Genomic DNA, 23,663 nt, shown 5'->3' with positions numbered 1-23,663 from the left:
CTGATAACTGAGATTCAGTCAGAAAAAGTACATGGGGTTTGGAAGACTGCAAGTGGAAATGGACATCGTTGAGATTGGAATTGAGACCACGTATATTTGTGAAATGAATTAGGAAGTCCTTGGGAGGTTTAGATCTTTTCGCAGATAAGCTTGCTCTATTATTTTGACAATTCATGGTGTATTCAATAGTAAGAAAAAGTGGGTGGGACATGCTGTATGAAGTAATGAAATTTTGGATATGGCGTACACGTGGTAAGAATATACCCAGATCCTTGACATAACGAGGTCTCGACAATGCTCCCCGCATACACACTACTCGGACTCCCTCCAGTCACTATCTGGCAGAGTAGAGGTAGCAAGATTATACACTACTGATCCGGAAGCCTCCTAGAGAGTTACCAATAGGTTTGGTCCGGTGTACTATCTAGCGGCCGGCCTGCGAACACCGTTTTAGAGCTGTACCCTCGAAATGTAAGGAATATTGGATCTCACCATGACATTCATCATAACCTCAAAAATCATCAATCATACTGCATGATGGAAGAGATAGGGAAGGGTTGGCCGGAACTTAGCTCTAGAGACTAAACATGGGTTCCACCACTTCAAGCCTCCAATAAGCAAAGTGGTGGTATTTCACCGGTTGATGAGAGTCATCTACCACCTAGTACTGCCTGGTAACATAGAGGGGCGGCGTTCCTCCATTTGGTGTGGGCTCCACACCTCGACCCCTGCTTACGTTGGTTCACACCTGGGTGGTCACCCACCACGTACTTGTGCATGAAGGTTATACCCAGGATTACTAACAGTCCCACCATCGTGAAGGTGCAAGCAGAGGATTTGGCTGTCATAGACCGTCCGGACTTTGTTGAAATTGGGTCCACTTGACTTGTGTGTCACCCGAATATCAGTTCCATCAGCATTTTCATGGATAATGCTGCATCTCACCCGCACATTGAATTGTCCAACATTCAAATCGTTTTTCTGCCACCGAACACATCTGCAGAGTGTCAGCCCTTGGATCAAGGGATAATAAAAAATTTTAAACTTCACTAGAAAACGTGTTTTAAGACATCTTATTGCAAACATGAACGATGTAACATGTGCGAGTGACTTTGCAAAACTCAGCATCCTAGATGCGATTCAATGGATTTCCTCTTCAGTAAACGCAATTAGAAAACAAACTGTCGTGAACTGTTTTGTGAAGTCTGGCTTCTCAAACGCAAAAATTGAAGTTGTGAACAGCAATGTGGAGCACCAAGAAGAACAAGAACTTCAACATCTATTGATAATGTACGATACTTCAGCTACAAAGTGACCCTGGCTACAAAGGTATAGACTCGAACCTCACTACAGAAGATGCTGCTATAGATATCAACGACATTATCATCGATATTTTTCAAGAAGTTCCACATGAGGATGAAGAAATGGAAAGGGGTCATTCTGTTGAAGAACATATTAACGACGAACCACCGATGAAAATAGAAGAAGCGCTCATACAAATCAATTGTTTAAAAATGTTTTTCGCCGCTGAACAAGATACTGAAGGACTTTCGATGGGTTCTTCACTCCAAACAAATGTTGAAAACAAAATTATCAGCCGGAAGAAGGTGCAGAAGAAAATAAGTGATTACTGTATGTATTTTTCTTAAGATAAAGTCATAATATTGCATAGCACAATTGTATGTATATTATTTACAAAAATATTGTGCAAAATCTGTATATAATTTAATTTAATTTTACATTAAACGTTTAACGATTTTTCTTTCTTTCTTTTTTTTTTTTTCCCCTCAGACTTCTTGTTAGCGGACACTTCTCTCTAACGGACAGATTTTCGTTCCCCATGGCTGTCCGTTAAAGGGAAGTTTCACTGTATTTGGTTTAATTATGTGTATGTTCAAGACAGAAAGGAATAACAAAGAAGTTAAAATCAGCATTGATACAATAAGTAGAGGTGTCCAAATGGCAGTGCAATCTCATAAAGAGACTGAGGAAGGTAGCACTTACCACTCTGCTGTACGGTAATTTTTAAAAAGTATGCACAACAGGGTAAAAACTTAATATTATCATACCTAAAGGAGTTGTTTTATTTGTGGGGTTATCCATCTAGAAATTAAAATTACACAAACTGTTACAGATCATGCTAAATGCATTTATTTGCAGAATAAGATTAATTTTTAACATTATTTTTTAATTAGCCTGATGACCATTAAAAAAACAGCAGTGTTTCACCTGCTATAATGAAATCATAATATGAGAGTGGTCTTCAACTTAATATAGAAAGCACACAATTATGGACACAGTATACTGATGCATCATAGCCTTGGTTGCTTTGGTGTGTAATGCACACTGCTGATTGTTGCTTTTCAGCACTCTTTCATCAGTGCTAAAAAACATAAATAAATCAGGACTCTCCAGAACACGTGACTTACCTCCAGATCTATTGCATCTTCATCCTTCTGCGTCTACTCTTCATCTTTTGCATTCCTGGCACCAATGCAGCTCTGTTTTCCAGTCTCTTTTGTTAAGGTCTACTCTCATGGTGCATTCTTAATCAGCTCCACACCTCAAACTCGCTCTATCATCTTACATTTTTGGTGAGATTTGCACCTCTTCATGGATGTTTTACAGCCATTTCTCCATTCATTAAAGAATCAAGTGACATTGTCTCTACAGCAGAGAGGTCAATATGTGGTCCTCTCTGCTGTTGTACTGTCAAATATGCACAAACAATCATACTGCCATAAATTTATAAGATCCTGTCTGCTCCCCATTGGGGTGAACTAATTTGGGCACTAGTCAGGTGATACTGCTTCATAGTGCTTTCCTGAACATGTTACACCATGTGACCTCTTCAGTTTACATACTTTTACGTAGTTTGTTGCATGTAGCCCAAATCTGGATAATAAAGTGGTCAGGCAGTGAACTTAGTACATTTGATGTGTGTACCACTGTGTGCAGAAATCTTGTGACAGTGGTGTGGATGGTAGCACACCTATTACATTTCACAGCTCTTTCACTTCAATCTCATAAAAATGTACAGATGTGGTTTCAGAATGCTCTTAAGTCATTTCTGTGCTTGTCTTCCAGGGCTATGGTGTATGTTCTGTTAAAAATGCTATCACCATTGGTGAGCAACAGGAATTTTATTAGGTGCACCTGATCTGCACTGACATTCACTTTGCAAATTTGTATCATCTCCACTGTTCTCAAAAAGTCCAGTGACTTGTTTTTAGTTTTTACACAACCACATTGTGCAAAAAATGATCACATGATTCATTTAACCAGCAAGCCCTTTGCCAGTTATCAGCAGTCCTGTATGCTGTTACTTTCACTATTTGAGTCACTGTTTTTTATGTTGTTGGGTTGTATGTGGTGTCATTGCACCTTTCATAAATCAGACCATGCTGCTGGAACTTGATACAAGCAACCTTGTATTTTATTTCATACTGATATTTCTTTTGCAGTTCTGTTGTTGACCGAAATCTTGTTGTTACCTTCTTTTAAAATGAGAATGACCTTTCATTTTGAACTGTGCTGTTGGTGAACATTACTTTATTTTTTCTGTCATTTTGCAGTATTGCTGATAACCAAAGCCTTGTGTTGTGTTATGTTAACTTCTTTTAAACTGGGAATGTCCTTTCATTTTAAACTATGTTGTTGCTTAGTATTGGTGGCCTTACTTGATTTTCCATCAGCTTCCTAGTCCTTATAATATTAGCAGTAGCTGTATATGGGACTAGTTCACCCTTCATATTGTGTCAGTGACTATGACATTGGCCCTACTGGCATTAATGATTTTTCCCCTTTCAAAGCCTGGTAAATCATGTTGCTTACCTGTGGTTGGCTCCGCATATAACTATGTCCCAGTCTGCATACTACTTTTGTTAAATAATTTGTAGATAAACCTGGCCACACTGTATAGTGTGAAATGTAACAACCACGCATCTACTTATTTCTGAATGCTGCTGATTGTATTGGGCATGTTGGTGTCTTACTTTCACACTAACAGGCATATTCAGGTTTCAATAATGAGCATGTGTAATAGGACATGCTAATAGCTAAGTGAAATTAACATTGCCTGCAGTCAAACAAATATTTCCCTTATTTAACCTAATTATATTCTCCTACATCTTGTGACATTTATAACTTTTTTTCATTTTTAAAGTACTTTTACTAACTGATGAATATAATGCAGCAAAAATCATTGGAATAAATTATATTGCTATTAATCAACTTAGGTAGGCTTAAGAAAGCTCTAAAGTTAAGTAGACATTTGCATGAAATATCAAAAATCAGTATTTTATGCATATTTTATATTTCTTTTAAAAGGCAGAAAAAAAAGTTTTTTCTTCCTAATTTCAAATATATAGATCAGTTAAAACAGCGTCAGCATGATTCTGATGAAGCAGTGAGATATCAAGTTGTTGCAGCAATTATTAGTGCTGCAAAAAAAGACTTTAGCAGCGTGAGTGCGGACCTGTTGAGCTTTGTCAAGGAAAGAACTCTTGACAAGAAGGTATTTATTATTTTTTTTTTAGATTTTAGAGTGTATTAAAATTACAGTTTAGTTTTATTATTGTTATTTCAGATGGTTCTTAGGCATCATTTGCCTCTGATTTGTAATAGTATTAAAAGTATGTACAATGTTATATATTTTATATTTACAATGATCTCCAGATGATTGATGTAATACAAGTAGAAGTAATGTGGTTTCTGAATGAAATATGTTAACCACTATGCTTCTATAAATGTAAATGGAGCATTTTCCAGCAAGTATGAGATCAGTATTATTACCTCTGCTGAGTGAATAAGTATGCAAATAATGGTATCCTTATGCATTGAACATTTCAGGGCACCTGTATACATTGAACATTATGTTTATTGTATACAGGTTCATGTATACAATATTGTATATATTAATACTTCAAGAAGTCTATACACATTGAACATTTGAAAGGAGCAATCTCTGTAGTTGCAAAGTTATGGAGCATTATTGATTTATTGAAAAGCATTTCCCATTCATTTGGAAAAATCACATGACTCTGGTTATAAACAGAGTAATAATAAAAAAACCTTATATGTAGGCATATTTTACATGGCATATGAACTATGATACAGGTCAGAATATGTGTAACTGCATCTACTTGTATGGTTGGTAGCACATCTACATCAGTGATTGTTCTCAGGGAATTTTCAGAGAATTTAATCAGCCACTGAACAAATTCTCCAAAAATTCCAAAGGAAATCTCTTTGGTGTGAGTGCAAGTGACCTACACAGCCATGCTGCTGATCTGCCAAAGATGTCATTTGGCCACTCTCTAGTTTAGATTCTTGTCAGTTGGTACTCCATTATGTTGATATCAGACGTTAATAGTTAGCTATTGAAGGCACATGTTTTCTAGCCACTCTTGTGAAAGCTATTGTAATAGATGTACAGATTGGTCACCAGTAAAAATGCATAGATGGAAGAATGATATTGATTTGTAAAGGAATGAAACATAAAATAAAGACTTGAATAAATTAATGAAGCATTCTCTTGTGTTAATAGATTATTTTATTACTATTTTCTTTGCTACATCACTGAGGACCTTAGGCTGTTCACATGCAGTACACTTAAAAGAATGATTCTAACTTGATTCTTTAGTGTTTAATTAATTAATGCCTAAATCATTAATTTTCTATTCATTAATCATTAATTCATTAAAATACTAGTTGAAATGTAAAATGGTGGTTGCATTACTGAAATTTCTATCAACATAGACTAAATGATGGCATTTATAATGTTATTTGATGATGGCGTATTTTATTATTGTTATATTTTTGTAGTTCAAAATTAGGAAAGAGGCTTTGTTAGGATTAGCTGAACTTCACAAAGAGCATAGTAGTCCAAACAATGAAAAGTCAACAGTGGAGTACATTTCATGGATTAAGAACAAAGTGTTGCATGCATACTATCAGACAGCAGTAGAAGATAGGTTTGTACAGTTCTGTTTTGTATTATATAGGGTTTTTTAAAAGTAAATAGAAATAATTTTTAAATTGAATATGACCAATTTCTTATTAAAATGCCTTTAGTTTAAGTTAAATGTTTCCCATCTTTTTCTTTTAGTGATGTATCTGTATACATTGAATATTTTTATTTTCCTTTGATTGCTGCCTCTCTTTGAAATACAGTTGTGCAAAAAATAACAGTTTACATTTTGATACATAGATGTTTTAGCATTAATTATAGTGTTCTGATGTTGGGAAACTACCAAAGTTTTGATTTCTGTTACAATTTTTTTTTAACACAAGAATGTATAAAAATTTTGGTATTCAGAATCAATTTGCCATTGTTATTATTCTTTAATAAAAAAATTGCATTGTGTTGCATCATCTCAATATCTTGTAGAGAAACACTGTGCAACACACTACATCATTAAGTTATGAGAATATCATCATGTGCCAACAAGAATGGGAGAGTCAATTTCACTGTTCTCATGCATGTATTGTCCCAGCATGGCTAGGACAATCCATGCATGCATCCTCCATGATAGTATAGTGATTTTGCCTCTTGTCACTCATTTGGAGTCGGTCTGTGTTTGAATCCAGTCAATGACTAGAGGAATTTTTAAAGTTCTTTTCGGTTGGAGCTGTAATTAGTTGATCTCAGGCAGAGAGAGTGGGGGAAAAAAACCAAAATAACACACAGGGTGAGTTATTCTGGGTTTTCCAGTCTGCACAACATGCAAATCAGTCTGTGAACACACACACTTGTACAGACATAATATGCAAAGTGCAATATGGTCTAAGTTGCTGATGCTCCCAAAAACCAACAGCAACAGCAATCCATGCATGAAAAATGGATGGTATCCATTTTTCATGACATCTAAAATTAAAGAGTAATCATTAGTTTCTAGACAGTCAGCAAGTTACAGCCTTAAACATCTTAGTTCTTATTTACAGTAATTTAGTTTAGTAATTAGCCTTCTGATGCTGTTAACACAGAGTTAAGTTTCATGAAACTTAGCTTTGGTGGGTAGGATGGTAGATACATTAATGACATTTAAAAACAGAGGTAGCACTGCTTCAAACCATCCTATTGGAATATATACTAACTTGGAAATCAGTGAGGAAAGTGAAAAAGAGTCTTTCACATGTTTGCATGCAAATTTTAGAAGTTTAGTTAATAACATTACCATACACTTAAACATAATTTTGGAAAAAATTACCACAATCTCTTTAAAAACATTCGTGTATTAAGAATTTGCAGATAAAGGAACCACTAGGTGGCAGTGACGACAGCGTACTGATGTGGGATTTACTTACAGATATAATTATCATCAGAGGTAAAGGAAAGGGATTTTGCTTCCATAAAGGTTATTGCAATGGTCTCAGACAGTTTTTAAATTCTGTAAAGTTGGACCAACTGATGATGTTACTAACAGCAAATTCTAAGTGGGAAGCATTCAAGGAATTAATCATAGAAGCAGTGCCTCCGTAGCCAGGTGGGCAGGAGCAGCAGTGCGTAGCACACACTTCTTGATTAGACTGGGGTTCAAGCCCGTGACCACCAAATACGGAGGATGCAGAAAGGTCAGGGAATGACCACCGCATATCACCGGAGCAATATGGCCTTAGTTGCTAATGCTCCTAAAAACCAAATAACAAACAATCATAAAAGCTACTAGACTTTTCATACCTATTAAGAAATATTCAAGGTTTAGGCCTAAATGGTTGTCAAATTAACTAATGAGACTCGTGACAGAGAAGAAAAATGCATATAAATGGATGCATATAAATTATTAGGCAACACAGAAGCTTATGGCAGATTATAAGCTAGTCTGTAATCAAGTCAGAATAGAGATTAGGCAAGCGAAGGCAGATTGCGAGAAATCTTTGGTAAAAAATGCTAAGAAATACAGCAAGGATTTCTTTACTTATATAAACTCTAAAAGGAAGTGGATGAATCAGATTGGTCCACTTGATATAGATGGTTCAACTGTTGATGATCCTGCTCAGATAGCAAACAAACTGAATGAGTATTTTGCATCTACATTCACACATGAGTAGTTATTGAGGAAGGAAAATGCCGGAAGTGTATCAAACTCTAACAGGGAGCTAAGTGATTTTGTAATAACTGACAGCAAAGTGGAGGAGAAATTGTTGAAGTTAAACATAAGGAAGGCATCTGGGATGGATGAGATCTATCCAGTTATATTAAAGGAGGCAGCAAAGGAAGTAAGCAAAATCATAATTAGCCATAATTATGAGAGCATCCTTGGACTCAGGGGAAGTCCCCACGGACTGGAGATATGCAAATGTATCCCCAATTCACAAAAGGGAATCGAAGGGTGACCCGAGTAATTACAGACCAGTTAGTTTAACTTCTGTTCCGGGTAAAATAATGGAGTCATTGGTTAAAGATGCAGTGCAGGATCCTCTAGACAAGACTACAGCAATAATTCAGACACAGCATAGGTTTGTTAAGGGAAAGTCTTGTCAGACAAATTTGATTGGGTACTATGATGTGGTTACAAAGGAACTGGATGCAAAAAATAATTTTGATATCATATACTTGGTTTCCAGGAAAGCTTTTGACACTGTTGTGCATGGAAGACTACTGTACAAATTTGAGCAGAATGGTATTAAGGGTAAGTTGCTACAATAGATAAAAGGGTGGTTGAGTGGGAGAAGACAGAGGGTGGTAATCAATGGATGCTGCTCTTTGTGGACTAATGTTATTAGTGGAGTCTCACAAGGTTTAGTGTTGGGCCCACTGTTGTTTTGTATATTTATCAATGATATTGATGAAGGTATATCAGGCTTAGTGTCAAAGTTTGCAGATGATACAAAGGTTGGCAGGGTTGTTAATGACAGTAATGGCAGTGTGCTACTGCAACAGGATCTAGAAAATTTGGGAAGATGGGCTGAGAAGTGGCAACTGAAGTTTAACATTGACAAATGCAAAAAACTGCACATGGGTAGAAGTAACCCCAGAGGAATGTACCAACTGTGTGGTACTACACTTAGGGTGGTAGAAAATGAAAAAGACCTAGGAGTAATTGTGCAGTCAAATATGAAGTTTTCTGATCAGTGCAGACAGGCTGCAAGAGCAGGTCATGTGGTTTTGTCAATGATATACAGGCAGGGCTCGCTTAACGCGAGTTCGATTAATACGGTTTTCAGTTACCGCGATTTGAAAAAATGATACCACTTTTTACTTTACGCGATGCAAATTTCCAGTTAACGCGACCTTTTATTTTTAAAAGTTGAAATAGATTCGAATCGCGCGCTAAATGTCTGACTGCCAATAAACAAGCGTTTGTCCGCTTCCCGCCTCAGTGTTTAATAAACAAGCGTTTGTCCGCTTCCCATCAACTAAGTAGACGTGTTACTTGTTTGTCTCTGTCTCCACCTAATAAAGTCACGTGCAGACGTATTTAAAATTTCTAATTTTCTACCCCTGTTAATTATGGATAAAAGAGTGAAAAACAACGTGATTGTAATAAAAAAAAAACGAAAAGTTATTACTTTAGCTGATAAACTTGAAGTTATTAAAAAACATGAACGTGGTGCAAACCATGCGAAAATCGTGAGAGATCTAGGATACAGTGAGTCTACCGTACGAACTATCTTGAGCCGTAAGGACGAATATAAAGAGAAAGGTAAAGTTTCATCATCTTCTTTTGTCTTACAAAATACCAGAAACAGAACTCCAATAATGATTCAAATGGAAAGTCTTTTATCAATTTGGATAGAAGATTGCAATCAAAAAAGAATTCCATTATCTAAGGACAATATTCAGAGTAAAGCTATTAACCTTTTTACTAAGCTCAAAGAAACAAAATATCAAGGGGAGACTGAAACGTTTGTTGCTAGTTCAGGGTGGTTTGGACGTTTCAAAAATCGAGCACGACTGCATAATGTTAAAGTAACAGGGGAAGCTGCTAGTGCTGATGAAGATGCTGCAGCCAAATTTCCTGCAGAATTGCAAAAAATCATTCAAGATGCTGAATACGACGATCGGCAAATATTTAATGTAGACGAAACGGGCGTATTTTGGAAACGGATGCCAACTAAAACTTATTTGGCTGCAAATGAAGCATCGCAACCTGGGTATAAAGTCTCAAAAGATCGACTAACACTTTTATTAGGAGGTAACGCTGAAGGTGATTTTAAATTGAAGCCCATGCTTGTGTACCGTGCACAAAATCCTAGGGCTTTAAAAGGATACAGCCATCGCACTCTTCCAGTCATTTTTCGTTCAAATAAAAAAGCATGGATGACCAAAGCCCTATTTGAAGACTGGTTTACGTCTTATTTCTGTCCAACAGTTGAAGCCTATTGCAAGAAAAATAATCTTACTTTTAAAGCTCTGTTGCTTTTAGATAATGCACCTGGACATCCTTCTGCACTTGGTGACTTAAATGAAAATGTGAAAGTTGTTTTTTTACCGGCGAATACGACTTCGTTATTACAACCCATGGACCAGGGGACGATTGCAACTTTCAAGGCTTACTATCTCCGCAGAACCTTTGCACAGGCACTTGAAGCTACAACAGGAGATAATGCAATTTCTGTACCAGAATTTTGGAAAAAATATAACATACGATTGGCCATTGAAAACATTCATGCAGCATGGGAAGAAGTGACAGCCAGCAATATGAGAGCAGTTTGGAAGCATCTTTTACCCCGCGCAAACGGTTTTACTTGCTTCAAAGATGCAGTTCAAAAAGTTATTGAAGACATAACTAATATTGGTAATGACCTTGGTTTCAAAGGCTTGGATGCGGCTAACGTTCAAGAATCACTGAATTCGCATTTAGAACAGCTAAGTGACAATGATCTCCTTCAAATAGAGCAACAGCATGCGCACGAAGAAGCTGAAGAAAAAGAGTGTGAGCCAGATGAAAATGTTACTTCAAAGGAGATAACGGTAAAAGAACTAGGCGAAATCTTTCGTATCGCAGAGAACCTTAAACAAAAGGTAATGGATGTTGATCCTAACATCGAAAGAAGCATGTTATTTCGCCAGGGCCTAGAGAAGCTTGTTGTCGGCTATCGGAAATTGTATGATGAAAAAACGAAAGCCAAAACTGTTCAAACGACTGTGTTCAAATATTTCCGTAGCAAATAGTTAGTTTCTCCATTATATATTTTGAGCAATAAACATTTAATTCTATAATTTTTATTATCTTTTACATGGCATGCAGTTAAAAAGTTATTTAAAAGGTATTTTTAAAATTCTTTATGGGCATTCCAGAAGGTCAAGGACCAATTATAATTTTTCCTATTGATTATTACATTCGATTAACGCGATTCCGTTTTGCGCGATGCGCTCGCGGGACGAATTAGTCGCGTTAATTGAGGCCAGCCTGTATAGGAATTTTGCTAGCAGGGAAAAGTAGGTTATTATCCCTTTGTATAAGGCAATGGTCAGGCCACGCCTTGAGTTCTGTGTACAGGCCTTGGGCCCTCATTGTAGGAAGGATGTAGATTTGATTGAGCATGTACAGAGAAGGGCAACAAGATTGGTAGGGGAACGAAGGGGTCCTCTTACCAAGAGAGGCTTAAGTTATGCAAATAGCAGTGACTGGAGACTAGGTGCCTGCAAGGTGATCTGATTGAGGTGTATAAGGCCTGGTGTTACTGTTGATCGAGGAACACTCTGACTATGCTACAGGTGTTCAGAATTGTGACTTTCTGGAGTTCCTTGTAGGTGTTATTTGGGAGACCTATTGCTGCTAAGTTGTTATGTATGGTCTTTGGGACCATACCGGTGGTAGACACAATGATCGGGATGGTCATTACTTGTTGCATATGCCACATGTCTTTGATCTCCTGTCTTAGGTTCGTATACTTCCTGATTTTTTCCTCATGGGTTTTCCTGAGGTTGCCAGTGTTGGACATTGCTATGTCAATCAATAGGTAGTCTTTGTTCTTGTCCACAAAGGTTATGTCTGGTCTGTTGTGTGGGATTGTTTTACCCGTTATTATGGCATGGTCCCAGTACAGCTTGTGGGTTGGGATCTTTAGTATGCCTGGGGTTCGTACTTGTAGTATGGTACACTTTCTTTGTTTTCTTTTTATTCTTATTATCATTATTATTACTGTCATATTCATAACTATGGATGAGAGTGCCTATTCCCATTTTTTTTGGGAGAAAATGTTAAATATACCAAAGGAAAGGAAGGAATGAATAGTATCTTGGGAAACTCCAGCATTATTGACCATATTGGCTTAATATTAACAATAAAATTAAATATGGGCAATAATAAGCCAAGAAAAATATTCTTCCTTATTAGTTTTATTAATTGGAAATGTTGCAAAAAGTTTGTGTTATGATGATATATAAAAAAAAAAAAAAATTTAACATCTGTAGCAAGTAGTGCAACATTATTTTATGGAAAGCCTTGCTAGCCGGGTGGGTAAAGTGCCTGCCTGGCAACCCAAAGGTCGCGGGTTCGAATCCCGCCTCGGGCTTGGATCAAAGTACTGCAAAAACCTTGGGAGGTGCACTATGGCTACAGAAGCTGATGCGCCAACAAAAAAATAAAAAATAAATAAAAATGGTAAGCCTTAGCAGAGTGACAGAAAGTAGAGGGCACAGAGTGGAGTTTGAAGAAATTACATCAGACAGATTTAGGGAAACATGAAGTTTTCTTAAGTATTAAATAATTTTATTTTCACCATATCTCAGGATGTGCAGTCTACTTAGATTTTGATATGCACTTGGTATTTTAAAATGCATAGCTGCAACTTCCATACATTACAAAAGAGCCTCTTTTATAATCTATGGAACTTGCAGCTGTGCACTTTAAAATGCCAAGTCATTGGCATTTTAAATAGAGAATAGAGAAACAATAGAGAATATTTTCTAAGGACTAATTGTAATTATAAGAACTAATTATAATTCTAAGGAACTAATTATAATAATAATAGTCAATTAATACTACATACAAGTTAATGCAAATTCATCATATTAGTACACAGCTAAACTCTGAATTAGTAAATTTTTACAAAGGCGGCATCGATTGTTTGAGTTATATCTCATATTGTGACACAGCGAGTTGCCATGATATTGCACTACTTCAAATAAGTAACGCTTCACCAAAGGAAAAGACTGTTGTTACTTATTCTCAGTGGGTACCACCACCCAGACAGCACCGTTTCAGGGCTATTTGTATATGTGTGTTATAATAACTCGACTATCCACTTGTCCCTATTAGACTTAGAAAAGCAAAAAGGTAGAGGGAAAGTAATAGTAGGAGTGGAAGAGGAAAAGAAATGGTGTAGAAGAATGAAAGGAACAGTAACTCCTTCAACTCACACCACTCAAAAACTCAAACTCCTCGAATAGGCAATGCTTCCCCAATGGAGAAAGTTGTTGTTACATATTCTTGGAAACTCCGGTCATCATCAGACTCCCCCTGGTGCCATTTCAGGACTATTTGGCCCTTCTTCGGTGGGTGGGTAGGCACCGTTTCAGGGCTATTTGGCCCTTCTTCGGTGGTTGGGTAGGTACCCTGGTGATGTAATGATGGCAAAATGGTTATGAAGTATAACTCCACAATATGAGAGATGCCTGATGGTGTATAAGATGAATTAAGACTAAGATCCAATAAGGGCTTATGTCTCAGGCTGCAAGAGAATTAGACTATGTACAAGTTAGTGCAAATGCATCATATTAGTACACAGCTAAACTCTATGACGACTAATATGATGCATTTGCACTAACTTGTATGTAGTCTAATTCTCTTGCAGCCTGAGGCTTTTTTTTTTTTTTTTTTTTTTGTAGTTGTTGGCGCATCGGCTTCTGTGACCATAATGCACCTCCCAAGGTTTTTGCAGTACTTTGATCCAAGCCCGAGGCGGGATTCGAACCCGCGACCTTTGGGTTGCCAGGCAGGCACTTTACCCACCCGGCTAGCCCGGTCGGCACAGCCTGAGGCATAAGCCCTTAATGCATCTTAGTCTTAATTCATCTTACACACCATCAGGCATCTCTCATATTGTGGAGTTATACTTCATAACCATTTTGCCATCATTACATCACTAGGGTACCTACCCAACCACCGAAGAAGGGCCAAATAGCCCTAAAATTGTGCTGTCTGGGTGGTGGTATCTGCTAAGAATAAGTAACAACAGTCTTCTCCTTTGGTGAAGTGTTACTTATTCGAAGTAGTGCAATATCATGGCAACTCATTGTGAAGGTATTCACAATATGAGATATAACCTAAACGATGCTGCCTTTGCAAAAATTTGCTAATTCAAAGTTTATCTGTGTACTAATATGTTGTATTTGTACTAATTTGTATATAGTCTAATTCTCTTGCAGCCCGAGGCATAAGCCCTTAATTAAAAACATTATTATTTGACTTTTATGTATCATTGACATTGGTATTTTCCTTTCAATACCCATCTTTACTGGGAAGTGATTTATTTATTTTTTTTTAATAACAATTTAAGGTGAAAGATTATCTGTAATATAATCTAATTCCATGTATGAGTTGAGGGTTGACAAGACAGAAAAATACTTGTTGATATTGGAATTGAATTTGTGTAGATTGTAATTTTGAAGTAGTACATAAAAAGGGAGATCTAATCAACAATAAGGAAGAAAAGTTAATTCGATGAATTTGAGATGGGAATTAATATTAACTGTCTGATGCATATATTTGGACTAGTAAGAAAAAGGTGGAATTATACTAACTCAGAAGAATGGTGCTCATGAAAATGCATGTAGTGGAAACTGATTATCCCTGTGAGAGAGAGCAGGGGGTGTTTGTGATTTATTTAGGTAGAATCAAGGAGTTTAAGAGGAGTATGATATATTATCCAAGATGTTGGAATAGTATTTAGAATAATAGAATTTGTTGCTTGTTTCAAGAGGTCTAGATTTAAATTCCATCAGAGACCAGAGGAATTCTTAGAAGTCTCTTCAATCTATGTGTAGCTAGCTGATCTGAAGCAGATAGACAGTTCCCTTCCCCCAAAGAGATAGTCCACACAAGCAGAAATTTATTTATATTAAGTACTTTCCCATTTTTTGACAGTAAACAGAGTGTTTCATATGCACACCATTCTATTTACAGTAATGTTATCAGCCACTATAGCAAAATTGAAGTCACCGTATTAATGCTAATATATTTTTAGGCATCCAGTTGGCACCATAAGTCAATTCTTAAACAAAACGTTAATAATAAAAATTATATTGCTTGCATTGCTAAATGCACCATGTAAGTAGTTTAGGGTTAAGAGAAATAATATGCAACAACTCTCTCTCATTTAATATTAATATGCAGTATAAAAACCATGTCTCCCAGAGAAATCTTAAATGGGAAAACTTCATTGAGTTTAATTTCAAAAAATTTATTTTTCAATATTTATTATTATTCATGTTCCTAAATGGGAATTTGAAACAACAACAGTGTTAACTGAGGCCTGATTGTAATTTCAGAACAGTGTTGTGGGGTGACATTGAACAAACCTTTCCTTTCGGGGTAGAATTTTTTTCAGCATGGTCTGTGCTTGCTGACAGGAGAGACTGCTTCTACAGGGATGGGAAACACTTAAATAGAAAGGGTGCAAGAATATTTGCTGATGCTATTGATACAGTGTTAGGTGGGTCGGAAAATTGCTAGCTTGGGGGATTCACAGACTAAAGATTAACAATAGCTGCAGGCAGAGTCAAAAGTGATTCTTGCACTGCTTCTATTGTAATTAGGACCACTGTTGTTTTTAATTTTCATAAACGACATTGATGAAGGAATAGAGGGCGTGATGTCTAAATTTGCAGATGATGTTAAAATTGGTAGAGTAGTTATTGATCACTGTCAAGCTGAGCTTCTTCAGAGAGACCTAGATAGACTTCAGGAATGGTCAGAAAAATGGCAGCTATGCTTTAATCCAACAAAGTGTAAGGTATTACACCTGGGAAACAGTAATCCCAAAATAACTTATTCACTTGGTGGAGTTCAACTAAACCCAGTACTGGAGGAAAGGGACTTGGGTGTTACGATATGGTCAGACATGAAATTCTCTGAGCATTGTAAACAGGTTGCAAGGAAGGCCCATGGTGTCCTATCGATGATTTATCGAACTTTTGCAAGTAGTGATGGGGACGTGATAATCCCATTATGTTAGACCACACTTGGAATACTGTGTTCAAGTATGGAGACCGCACCTAAAGAAAGACATCGAGCTTCTTGAAAGGGTGCAAAGACGGGTAACTCGCCTGGTGAGATTGGCAAAAGGGCGTCCTTATGAAGAAAGACTTTGAATATATGGGTTGCAGAGTTTGGAAACTAGACACCTTAGAGGAGATTTGATTGAGGTGTTTAAGGCTCTGAGAGGCATCAGTAAAATGAATGAGGACGAAATTTTCAAGATTATAAATGATGCTAGAACTAGGGGACATAAATTCAAGTTACGGGGGGAAATGTTTAGATTGGACTGCAGGAAGTTTTATTTTAGCCAGCGAGTTATAAATTACTGGAATAAGTTGCCTTCATGGGTGGTAGAGGCCGACAGTTTGGGGAAATTCAAAGGTCATCTGGATAGTACTTTCGGGTAAGGGAAGCGCATAGGATGATAGGTTTAATTTCCTTTTTTCTTTTTTTTTTTATTAATTATTATTATTTATTTTTTTTTTTTTTTTTCTTTTCATCATTGTTTTGTTCGGTTTTTTTTTTTTTTTTTTTGGCTGGTGCAGCATAATCCATAGGCTTTTTTGCACCATGCGGCCATTACTAATACTAATGAGCAGCAGCCTAGAGAGCAGGTTGCTGGATCTTCAAGAGCTGCCGGGAGTCCTCATGGAACAAGTAAATACATGGGCTGTGTTAGGGTAACTAAGAGTAAAAACAGGTGCATGTACACCAATGCTAGAAGTATACTAAATAAATTTGATGAATTTGAAGTGCTGATCAAGACATCAAAGGCAGAAATTGTTGGGATATCAGAGACATGGTGTCACGTAGATATAAGCAGTGCAGAACTCTTATTTGGGGAGTATAGTGTGTACAAAAAGGATAGACAGGGTAGAAAGAGAGGAGGGGTTATGCTGTTAGTTAAGAAACACAAAATCTAAGGAAGTGCATCCAGTTGACATGGGTGGACAGTGCAATGTTGAGTCAGTTTGGTGTGACATAAGCACTGGGAAAGGGAAGATGAAAGTGGGAGTGTGTTATAGGCTTAATGCAGAGAAATAGAATGGGCCAGTAAATCAGAATGTCTTTAATGGGGGATTTTAACTTTCCAGATATTGACTGTAACTTGTGAATTGGTCACTCGCACTCTAGCAAGACTTTTGTGGATTTATTGGATGATTGTTTTCTACAGCAACATGTTCGAGTGGCAACCAGAGGGAGTAATACTCTTGATCTGATTATCAGCAGTGATTTTTCATGCATTATGAATTTGCAGACAAAGGAACCACTAGGTGACAGTAATCACAGTGTACTGATATGGGTTTTACTTAAAGATGTAACTACCATCAAGGGTAAAGGGAAGGGTTTTGTTTTCGTAAAGGTGACTACAGTGGTCTCAGACAGTTTTTAAAGTCTATATATTGGGATCAACTGATGATGTTAAAAACGGCGAATTCTAAATGGGAAGCCTTTAAGGAATTAATCTTGGAAGCTACTAGGCTTTTCATACCATCTAAAAAATACTGTACAAGATTTAGACCTAAATGGATGTCAGATGAACTAATGAGGCTCATGGCAGAGAAGAAAAATGTGTGAGATGCATATAAATTATCAGGTGACACAGAAGCCTATGGCAGATGTTGTCTTGAACAGGTGAAGGCAGATTACAAGAAATCCTTGGCAAAAGATGCAAAGAAAAACAACAAAGTGTTCTTTACTTATGTAAACTCTAGAAGGAAGGGGATGAATCAGAATGGTTCACTTGATATCGATGAGTATTTTGCATCTACATCAGTGATTCCCAAAGTGGGCACTACTGCCCCTTTGGGGTGCTAAAAAACTCAAAGCGGTGCTGGAAGGCAAGGGGACCCAAGGCTGCTCAAAAGGGGTAATGAATACACATCGATACCTCCTACGCATAAAGTTATATGTCTGAAAAGCTGATTTTACAGTAGAGCTGTTTGAAGTTCAAATATTTTCCATTTTTCTGATTTAAAGAATTCTATTAACTTATTTAACTAATTTAATCACAACTAAATCAACATAAATTTATTTTGAAACAAAAAGCTTACCATTAAACTTCAAACAGCTTTTCAGGCACGACTTTATGTGTAGGAGGTATCGAAATAGTGCTTCTGGAGAAATCAATTAACCGCCAACTCTTAAACTACCTAGAAACCTTCCGTCTGATCAACGATCGCCAGTCTCGCAAAAATCTCGCATTCGATGTAACATGGCGAGAAAACAAGCTAGTCACAACCATATGAATTGAGCAGACTAAATAGGTTTAAACACGCGCAATGTGGAGAGTGCTCTCACAGATTCTGTCGAGTCCAGTGTTTCGTTCTTTGGGACACTTAAACAAGACTAACCACGTGCGATGTTAGTGCGATGCGACAAGCAATTGTGCACATTCTGTCAAGTCCAGTGCAGAATACTATAAATATAATCTTTCCTGAGGCTAGCCTTCAATCAATTGGTGTGCGTCCGCCGGTTTTTTATGTACAGACCTTGTGCTCTTTGATGCTATGCATGTGCTATTGCTATTACTACTGCACCCTTTTGCGGAATTCTTCACGTGGCGGTAGTAGCAGTACGTAGTGTGCTACGTATTGTTATTCGTTATTGGTTTTATTACTCTACCCAGATCCAGACATTTCGTGAGTACTTTTTTTTCTTTCTTTGTAGGATTTTGTCATTAACTATTGGAGAGACTGATCAGTTCAATACGAAATTATTAGAGAAATTAGTGGCTGTTCGTAAAACTGTCACTGGCATTAAGCGCAGTGATAGTGTTATCTTATTTAATAAATAATATATAAAATAAATGATAATACATATATCTAGTATAATAATATATTTTTTACAGATATAATCATGGCAAAACCAAAGAAGAAATGTAGGCAGTATATTATCGAATATTTAAAATATGGCTTCATTCTGTCACCTGAAAACAAGCTATTACCAATGCGCCTGATTTGCCAAAAAGTATTTTCCAATGAATCTGTGAAACCTTCAAGATTAGGTGAGCACTTGTAAAAAATTCATGCTGACAAGACAAATAAAGATTTATCTTATTTTGAAGCACTTCGAGACCAATTTTGCAAATAGCCGACGTTGTCAAGTATGTTTTCAGATGCATCAGAGCAAGAAAATGATGGGTTATGCTCCTCTTACAACATTTCATTACTGATTGCCAAATCTGGAAAGCCACATAGTATTAGTGAATAATTAATTCTACCGTGTTGCACAAGCCAGCAACTGACATAATCAAGAAAATTCCTTTGAGCAATAATACAGTACAACGATGAATTGATGAAATGGGCAAGGATGTGGAGACACATTATGCAGTTTTTTGAGGACTACCCAATTTTCATTACAACTGGATGAATCAACTCTACCAGGGAATGAAGCCTTGCTGTTAGCTTACATTCAGTTTATAAAAGAAGAAAAATTAACTCAAGAGTTATTTTCCAGACATTTGGTAACAGATACTAAAGGAGAGTCTATTTCTTGTTATGGAAGAGTTTTTTAAAGAAAAGGAGATTCCTCTTATGAATATAATGACAGCTGCAACTGATAGAGCTCCATCGATGGTGGGCTGCCATCATGGATTCATTGTGCATTCAAATGTCGGTGCCAAATGTAATGGCGGTGCATTGCGTGATTCATCGACAACATTTAGTTCCAAAAAAACTTAATGATCGCTTGCATCGCTCATTGCAATACGTCATTACAGCAATTAACAAAATCAGAAACAATTCTCTCAGTGACAGATTATTCAGCCAGTTGTGCATACAAAACGAAGAATTTAATCGTTTACTACTCCACACTGAAGTTCGCTGGTTGTAAAGGGTGCCTGTCTGAGTAGCTTTTATAGTCTTTTTGAGACAGTTTTAGAATTTTTTTTTGGTAGTTGTTTGCGCATTGAATTCTGTGACCATAATGCACCTCCCAAGGTTTTTGCAGTACTTTGATCCAAGCCCAAGGCGGGATTCAAACCCGCAACCTTTGGGTTGCGAGGCAGGCACTTTACCCACCCGGCTAGCCTAATCAGCTAGTTTTAGAATTCTTTGAAAACAAAGACAACTTGAAAAACTTTAAAAGTGACATAACTTATATGTCAGATTTATATTTCAAGTTTAATTAAATGAATTTGCAGCTGCAAGGAGATGAACTGAATTTGATTAAAACGAAAGCTGTTATATCTGCATTTGTTTCAAAGCTTGTTCTGTTCAAATGCAACTTGGGACGTGGAGAATTTTACCAGTTTCCGAGTCTTTCAGCATTCAAGGAAAAGACAGAAATACACGATGATGACATTCAAGTCTACACGATGATGACATTCAAGTCTACTGTCATCATTTGGAAGCATTACATAAGGACTTTTCCCGAACGATTTGAAGATATTCTTGCCATGAAGATTCCAGATTGGGTTTTAGACCCATTTTCAAGTGTAGAAGAAACAGTAATGCAATTACAAGAACAATTGATTGAATTAAAAACCAACAAAGAATTGAAGATCAAATTTAAAACAGGTACCATCATTTCTGGTTACAGCAACAAATTACAAATCTTTATCCTGGATTTTGGATCATTGTGAAAAAGTTCCTAATTGCATTTCCAGCATCATATTTAGTTGAACATGGATTTAGTGTTGTTATGGACGTTTCAACGAAAAAGAGAAAGCGACTACAAATAGTGGAATGGGGCGATTTAAGGATGCTGCTTACTAATATTGAGCCAGGTGTGGAAAAATTAGTCTCATGACGTCAGACCCATCCTGCACATTAATTATTTTTATATTAATAAATCAAGTACTTTTCAATACTATTGTACAATTATATTATTGTTTTTAAAATAAATGCTTAAATTTTATATAGTTTTTTATTAAAATTTAATTTTCAATGTATCATTTTTTACTGACTTTATGGGGGGGACGCTCTGATGAAATATATGCTCTAAAGGAGGGCAGTAGTCCGAAAAAGTTTGGGAAACCCTGATCTACATTCACACATGAGAAATTCTTAAAGGAAGTGGAGGACGGAAATGTACTAAACTGTAACAGGGAGCTAAATTATTTTGTGATAATGGAGAGCAAAGTGGGGGAGAAATTGTTGAATTTAAACATAGAAAGGCACCTGGGGCAGATGGAATCTATCCAGTTATATTGAGAGAGGCAGTGAGGGAAGTTATCAAATTCTTAGCCATAATTATGTGAGCCTCCTTAAATTCAGGGGAGGTCCCCATGGACTGGAGATGTGCAAATGTATCCCCAATTCACAAGGGGGGGGGGTGCAAAGGGTGACACAAATAATTATAGGCTTGTTAGTTTAACTTCTATTCCAGGGAAAATAATGAATTCACTGGTTAAAGAAGTGATACAGGATCATCTAGGCAAGGCTGAAGTAATAGTTCAGATACAGCATGGGTTTGTTAAGGGGAAGTCTTGTCTGACCAGTTTCATTGGATACTACAATGTGGTCGCAAAGGAACTGGATGCAAAAAATAATTTTGATTTCAGGAAAGCATTTGATATTGTTGCACATGGAAGACTGCTGTACAAATTGGAGCAGTATGGCCTTAAGGGCAAGTTGCTACAACGGATAAAGTGATGGTTGAGTGGGAGATGGCAGAGAGTGGTAATAAATATACACTGCTTTATGTGGACTGATGTTATTAGTGGAGTCCCCTAGGGTTCAGTGCTGGATCCATTGTTTTGTGTATTTATCAATGATATCGATGAAAGTACATCTTGCTTAATGTCCAAGTTTGCGAGTGATACAAAGTTTGGCTGGGTTGTTAATAACAGTAAAGACAGTATACTACTGCAACAGGATCTAGAAAGGTTCAACAGATGGGCTGAGAAGTGGCAACTGAAGTTTAACATCGACAAAAGCAAAGTACAGTAATACCCCGACTTACGCTACCCCGACTTACGCGAACTCGGAGTTACGCGGTTCTTGATTTTTTCGTTTGGCAATGCTGCCGCCCACTATCTTCAAGGTCCTTTTTCATATGTTATCGATATACGGTGCGACGGCGGAGAATGAGAGCGAAAGATGAACAAAATTCAACTTTGCTGCTTTTATGTTTTTTATATCAGTGAAGGGGAAACACATTTCACCATTATAACGTAAAAACCAACACAATTCCAGCTATCGGTATAATCGCAAATGCAATTAGATCGAGTTTACTACCAGTTTATAACAGATTTCATTAGCAGAAACGCAACTGGAATTTTATGGTAGTAACCCCTAGAAATGTGAGGTGTTAATAGTGTATCTCTGCCTTTATGGTGTTGTTTATTCAGTTGCTACATGCGCGCAGCTTTGTTTATGCGTATCAAGCTATGCCTTCTCGTTTTGTAATTGTGCTTTATTCCCTAAAAATGAGTAAAATATTTAATTAAAAGGTGTGAAAAGGAAGCGTCCTGGTGAAGACACTGCAGATTCAGAGAGAAAAAGAAAAGCAATTATCGATAAACAGAGGCGGACTGGGTCAAAAATTCTTACCCGGGAAAATTTATAGTGGCCTCATACTATGGTTTATGGCCAAAATCACACCGACCCACTGGGGTTTCCCCTGTAAGGCTTATGGCCAGTCCGCCTCTGTCGATAGAGAAAAAATATGAAATTGTGAAACGCTTTGAGCGAAATGAAAGACCATGTGATATTGCACGTGCTACCGGCCTAAATGAAGCAACGGCGAAAAGCACATGACAATTGCAAACTTGACAGTTTGAAAATTGAAAAGGGCTCAATTGTAAAGGGCTTAAAAATTTTAGAAAACATAGACTCCAACGAAGAACGCGTTATAGCTACAAAGCAAGGAATAAAAAAATTATTAGCTTGCTACGAAGAAATTCTGCATGAAAAAAAGAAGGCGCTGTGTGGTCAGACGAATTTGTTAGATTTTATGAAGCCATCGACATCGAAATAACTTTTTAACGTAAGTCATTTGTTTTTTTAATACATATTTTGTATTAATATGTATAAAGAACTGCAATTTTATTAATATTTTTCTTCTAAACTAGTGTTTTTGTTAGTCGTTGGTCCCAATTAAGTAAAATTTATATGTATTTATATGCAAAGTTGTACCCCGACTTACGCGAATTCGACTTACGCGATTTTCGTCGGACCCACCTATCGCGTAACTTCGGGGTATTACTGTATTGCATATGGGTAGTGGTAACCCAAGAGAAACATACCAACTTTTGGTACTATACTCAGGGAGATGGAGTATGAAAAAGACCTGAGGGTAAATGTGCAGTCAGATATGAAGTTCTCTGAGCATTGCAGATGGGCTGCCAGAGCAAGTCATGGAGTTTTTTGTCAATGATATATAGGAATTTTGCTAGCAGATATAAGGAGGTAATTATCCCTTTGTATAAGGCAATGATCAGGCCACGCGTTGAGTACTGTGTACAGGTCTGGAGGCCTCATTTTAGGAAGGATGTAGAGTTGCTAGAACAAGTAGAGAGAAGGGCAACAAGATTGGTGAGAGGAACAAAGAGGTGCTGTTACCAAG

The 23,663-nt window shown here is 37.0% G+C and overlaps 1 protein-coding gene across 1 annotated transcript in view; it reads left to right on the top strand.

Moving 5' to 3' along the window:
* Nucleotides 1–23,663, top strand: part of LOC150079790 (sister chromatid cohesion protein PDS5 homolog B-like) — a 284,729-nt gene that overhangs the window by 140,226 nt on the left and 120,840 nt on the right. Inside the window, exons 11-12 of the mRNA XM_090383234.1 lie at nucleotides 4,371–4,516; nucleotides 5,827–5,975. Coding sequence (XP_090239360.1) covers nucleotides 4,371–4,516; nucleotides 5,827–5,975 — 295 coding nt within the window. The remainder of the gene's footprint in view (nucleotides 1–4,370; nucleotides 4,517–5,826; nucleotides 5,976–23,663) is intronic.

This window comes from Mastigoproctus giganteus, chromosome 10 (genome assembly GCF_048544385.1).
Source record: "Mastigoproctus giganteus isolate SK-2022 chromosome 10, ASM4854438v1, whole genome shotgun sequence".
Taxonomy (NCBI): Eukaryota; Metazoa; Arthropoda; class Arachnida; order Uropygi; family Thelyphonidae; genus Mastigoproctus; species Mastigoproctus giganteus.
This window is presented reverse-complemented; position numbering and strand designations above follow the sequence as displayed.